Consider the following 5,610-nt stretch of genomic DNA (forward strand, 5'->3'; position numbering starts at 1 on the left):
AATTACTATGACAATAATGTACATTGCTGTTGTGATGTACAGTATGTCGTGTTAAGCATGTATTGTTTTTCTTTGACAGCCACTTATAAGGGAGTTACAAGCAGGCCTATGGCATAAAACATGACTTGGTCTTAATGGGTGTGCACCCCAAACCCTCTCCTGGTTGCTTTTTTCACCCCCAGAAACTTCTGGTTTATTTTTCATCCACAACCAAATGATTGCATCGTGTAAAATAACCATTTTGAGTGAGATGATCCATAAGTCATTGTTACATACTTCAAGTGGTCTTTCCTTACAGCTGGTATGCTTGGTGAGTGGCTTCTGAAGCTATTTAATAGCACTTTAACTTTGTGTTTATGTGTAATTTCAAACCTATGTGGTACTTGGTTAAGTGTTTGGAGTCTTTTTCCTTCTACTTTCCTTGTAACACAAATGTAACACAACTGAATTGCATCAGTAAAGTTTTTTTTTTTTAAATAAATATTGAAGAACAGATGTCAGAAGAAAAAGTCAAATCACATAACTACAGTTCATGAGAGAGTACAGGGCATTTCACTGCACATTTTGCATCATGAGTATGTTAGAAATGCGGAAACCCATAGGCATGGAGTGCCAACTAATTTAACTAACCTTTATACTTAAATATTTTGGCCAAGTAATTTTTTTTAGCAATAGAATGACAGGTATCAAAAAGACACAAGCTCCTTCTGTTGTCTCTCTTTAATTGTTTTATTCTTTACACACTTGAACTCATAATACCATTTTGTAGATATAAAACATCCACTGTTCTTATGTTGCATTGAGATGATATGCTATGTGTGAGACACATGTAAACATATTTGAAACGAGTCAGTAGATGCTCTATAAATACCTATAGCATGGGTTGGACATGATAAATGGGTAGGAGTGGTGGTAATGGTGGGGAAAGGGGTATTGAATGACAGATGGTGGTGTTATGGCTGTGGCCGATTAGTGAGGTTTTTTTTTTTTTTTTAATTACTGAAGGCAGTTAAGGAAAACGTGGATCTGGAGGTTGCCATGGATGGGCTAGGTGGTCACAGGATGTTTAGACGTGGCCTAGGACGAGACAAGGAATATCCACTAACACCACGCGCAGTGATTCCAGAGGCACCGCCATAGGCAATACCAAGTGTACCACCGCCACACAAGCCACCACCCAAGGCATCACCCAAACTAAAGCTGCCGCTGCTACCACCAGCACCTATCTTATAGGGGCCACTTCTAATGCCAAAGCTACCACTGCCTATCCCAAAGCCACCACTACCACTGCCTATCCCAAAGCCACCACTACTACTGCCTATCCCAAAGCCACCACTACCACTGCCTATCCCAAAGCTGCCACTGCCCAGGCCAGTGCCCCCGCCGTAGCCAAAACTGCCACTGTATCCAGAGCCTGGAAAAAAACAAAATACAAAACATGCATTAAAAAATGGGTTTCCCAATCTGGACTTTCCTGATACATGTAATGAAATATAGATGTATTTCTTAAAATCAAGTGAATATTAGTACAAAAAATATTTATATAACACATACCAACACCACTGCTAACTTTCTGAATATGGATCGTTGCAGTTCCACCACCAGTGGCAATCCTGTGGATGGATTCAAACCATGCACTTTAGAGACAAATCAAGCATGCAGTTTTAAGGAATAATATCTTCTTATCAAATGACTGACCTAGTCTCTTCTCCTTCCAGGAGTTTTTTGTAGGTGGCGATCTCAATGTCCAGGGCCAGTTTGACATTCATAAGCTCCTGGTATTCATGAACTTGTCGGGCCATGTCCTCCTTAGCATTATACAGGGCTACTTCGAGTTCCTTAATACGTAGTCTGGCATCTTTCACTGCCAGCTCACCTTGTTCCTCAGCCTCTGTTATCTGTGTCTCCAGGCTGGTACGCTGCAAAAAAAAAAGAAAACGAAGAAACCGTCTACAATTGAAACAGCTATCTGAGAAGCATGTATTCCCCCAGAGTAGAATTTTGTGAGAATATCAGTATGAACTTTAATTTTGCCCAACTAAGTTAGACACCTGAACCAGAAACGCTAAGACCATAGCTCACCTGTTCCTTGACTGTCTCAATTTCAGTCTGGAGTCGTGTGATCAGGCGGTTGAGTTCTGTAAGCTCAACCTTGGTGCTCTGAAGATCGCCACCATAGTAGCCAGCACATGTCTGCATTTCCTCAAACTGGTAAATGAGATAAAGAAAAGTACATACTCAGTGGCTCTTAATATGTTACATTAATTTTCCCAGTGTCCAAAGTCTCTTACCTTCTGCTTGTACCATGTCTCAGTCTCACTGCGAGTGCGACTGGCAATTTCCTCATACTGAGCACGGACCTCAGACACAATGGCATCCATGTCCAGCTTGCGACTGTTGTCCATCTCGACAACAACCGATGTGTCTTTGATCTGTCCCTGAAGCTCCAGCAGTTCCTGAAAGTGTAAGGCACCAAATGTGAAACATTTTACAACACCTGAGTTCTTGCTTTTATAAAACAAGTGCACACACTGCACAGACTTTTGATCACAGTGAAAATGTAATGGGATCGTTCTCTTACCGCATCATACACAGTTCTGAGAAAGTTGATCTCATCCTGTAATGCATCAACTTTAGCTTCAAGCTCAACCTTTTTTATGTAGGTTCCATCGACATCCTAGTGGAAGACAGGTATGATTTAAAATAAGGTATGCTTCAACATTTGAATAAAATTGCACAAAGAGAATAATAAAGGTTCTTGCCTTCTTTAGGAGAACAAAATCGTTCTCTGCAACAGCACGCTTGTTGATTTCATCTTCATACCTACAAAGAAACGAGTGAAAAATTCAACCCATGAAATAATGCAAATATGACATACCCAATTTCACGAGCATCAGCAAGGCACAGGTTAAATAACTTACTTGTTTTTGTAGTCCTCCACCAGGCCCTGCATGTTCTTCAGATCTCCCTCCAGCTTAATCTTCTCATTTCCAAGGTTATCCAGGTGTCTGCGCAGGTTGGCAATGTAGGTCTGGAACATGCCATCAATGTTGGTACGTGATATTATCTGTTCCTGAAGAAGATTCCACTTGGTCTCCAACATCTTGTTCTGCTGCTCCAGGAAACGCACCTACAGAAATGGTGACCCCATATATAAATGGATTCAAATATTTAGAAAAGGATTAATGATTTCTAAGGGGATTTTTGCTCACTGATATATCTTCAAAATACTAGCTCATTTCTAACCCACTGTCTCTGGCTGTGAGCCATCAAACAGTCTAGAATGGTTAAGGCAGAAGTGATCACTGTTGTCCTCAGCCCATATTTTGTCTATCTGGCGTATGATTTTAGCACATCCCTGGCAAAGCTCCTTGGCAAGCGCCCTAGGTGCCCTTTGGTAACAATATTGCCAGGCCTAAACAGGCACAATGAGACACTCTTTACGACAAGGGCTCAGGCTTATATTGACAATTTCAGTAGTTTTGGGTATTCAAAGCTGAAAAACATGTGGCTTTGAACTCTGCAAAGTTGTAATAATATGGATATTATAATAAATGCCTTCAGGCTTTTATGAATTAAGCTTCATCAAATTATGGAAATGGATCTTACCAGGACCAATGAAAATTGTGAACAGGATCCATAACCACACTGTAAAAATCCTGACACGGTATTTAATGGACAGGTTTGCCTGCATGTACTGGTCATGCACAGTTCTGTGCAACATACCGCATAGGTGCTTCTGCCACTCCCTTTAAGAGAAACCTCTAAAATTAAGTAGTTTTGCAACACTGCATCCAAAACACATACATCACCTCACTCCCCCCTACCCCACCCAGACACACTTACATATAGTTCCTCCAACAGTGTAGATGGATAACTTGATCCATGCACTCATTTAGAGCAGCATGGGCTAAGGTTTCCAAGCTAGACCCTCACTGAATATAAACTGTTGTTGTTAGAGACATATTTCAGCAAAATCACCTAGTCTTGCACAAATTACATCCAATTCAAATTAAACTTTTTTTTTTTTCATTTAAGATTTCATCTATTTAAACACAGCAAGGCCAGATTTCCCAAATCTAGGCTACTGGCTGTGAAAGACTTAATAAGAATGACATTAAACCTCTGACAGTCATTCTGAAATGTATGAATGGCCTCCTCTGAGACTATACTGTTATCTGAATGAATTTCAGTGGAATGGGCACCGCTGTGCAATTCCCTAAGATCTATGTATAAAAAATAAGTTACACTAACAATGTGCACAAGGCAGTGAGAAAGCAGAAGACCCACCTTGTCGATAAAGGAGGCAAAACGGTTGTTGAGTATCTTGATCTCCTCTTTCTCTTTTGTGCGGACGTCCTGGATGGCGGGGTCAATCTCCAAGTTAAGGGGGACAAGGAGGCTTGGGTTGACTGTGACAGCAGTGATTGGGGGTGCCACAAAACCTGGATCGATGCCGAACCCACCTTGTCCTGGTCCTCCATCTAATCCTCCAAATCCTAATCCTGGACCTAAACTAGCACCTCCACCTAAAACACCACCTGCACCGAAAGAACCACCTCCACTGAAACTACCTCCTCGACCGAAACCATCACCTGCACCATAACCAACATATCTACTGAAACCACTACCTGCACCATAGACACCACTTGCAGCTAAACTAGTTCCAAGAGCTGTACCATAGCTTTTTCTGAAACCTCCTGCACTGCTGCCTAGGCTATAGCCTGAGCTAGCGGTAATGCCACGACTACCACCAGCACTGACACCACCGTAGTGGAAGCCACCACCATAGCTTATCCTGGAGCTGCTGGGTGCAGTATAGGACTGGCTGGAGAAGCGCTTTCCGATAAAGCCACTTCTGTAGCCATGTCCAGTGCTTCCCCTGGATGAGAAGGAGGTGTTGCTGTGCTTGAGGCTCATGGCTGCTGGTGATAGAATGAGAAGGTGGAGAGTAAGCTAGAGAGCTTACTAAGAGGCTATTCCCTCTGAGTGCCTTCTCTGTGGAGGTGGACAGCTTTTTAAAGTCTATGCTGCAAGCAGGAGGAGTCATGGTCCCTCCCACACTGCCTCTGGCACATCCTTCCCATCTCCTCTGAGCAGGTTGGCGTAAACATGTGTCATGTTCAACAGGTAAGATGGTTTATGAGGGAAGGAGTCTTTGACACACCCTGCTGCATCATATACACTAGAGAAAGTCAGTTTTCAAACATTTATATTCTTGGTAAACTTTTTTCAAGTAGAAATATTTTGCAGGCTTTATTGCAATCTGTTTTAAACAACAGACTGCAAGTAGGAATTTTGAATAGGCTTATATTTAATGAAGGCCTTTCAGACAATAACAGTGCATGCAATTTCGCTCTCTCATGTAGTCTAATATCCATTAAGACAGATTGGTTTCTGTTCACTCAGACAAGTTATTATTCCCTACTTCTAGGCACACCAGGTTATTTAGTGGTTGATGTGACAATGGCGTGAACTGCATGCAAAGAGCCTCATATTTAGAGAAAATCACTCACACAATGACTATTTTATCGGGGCTAATATTTCAGTGCACTGGATGCCAATGTTCATGGTAATATTATAAGCAAGATTTGTTTGAACATTTGTTAG

The 5,610-nt window shown here is 41.7% G+C and overlaps 1 protein-coding gene across 1 annotated transcript; it reads right to left on the minus strand.

Annotated features, from left to right (window-relative positions):
- Positions 1 to 705: 705 nt before the first annotated feature.
- On the minus strand, positions 706 to 5,001 carry LOC132896843 (keratin, type II cytoskeletal cochleal-like). Its single transcript, XM_060937950.1, has 9 exons — positions 4,291 to 5,001; positions 2,922 to 3,130; positions 2,763 to 2,823; positions 2,582 to 2,677; positions 2,292 to 2,456; positions 2,083 to 2,208; positions 1,699 to 1,919; positions 1,555 to 1,613; positions 706 to 1,414 (listed from the first exon to the last, which is right to left on the minus strand). The coding sequence occupies exons 1-9, from the start codon at positions 4,918 to 4,920 to the stop codon at positions 1,056 to 1,058; spliced, it is 1,926 nt and encodes a 641-aa protein (XP_060793933.1). The 5' UTR covers positions 4,921 to 5,001; the 3' UTR covers positions 706 to 1,055.
- Between the last annotated feature and the right edge of the window lie 609 nt (positions 5,002 to 5,610).

The sequence above is a fragment of the Neoarius graeffei genome, chromosome 13 (genome assembly GCF_027579695.1).
Source record: "Neoarius graeffei isolate fNeoGra1 chromosome 13, fNeoGra1.pri, whole genome shotgun sequence".
Taxonomy (NCBI): Eukaryota; Metazoa; Chordata; class Actinopteri; order Siluriformes; family Ariidae; genus Neoarius; species Neoarius graeffei.

Excerpts from the sequence above, each read along its gene's own strand:
- LOC132896843 (XM_060937950.1), bottom strand. The coding sequence starts at position 4,920 with ATGAGCCTCAAGCACAGCAACACCTCCTTCTCATCCAGGGGAAGCACT. Across the intron at positions 2,457-2,581 it reads TCAGAACTGTGTATGATGCG|GAACTGCTGGAGCTTCAGGG; the intron begins GTAAGAGAACGA and ends TTACACTTTCAG. Across the intron at positions 1,614-1,698 it reads CTGGAAGGAGAAGAGACTAG|GATTGCCACTGGTGGTGGAA; the intron begins GTCAGTCATTTG and ends ATCCATCCACAG.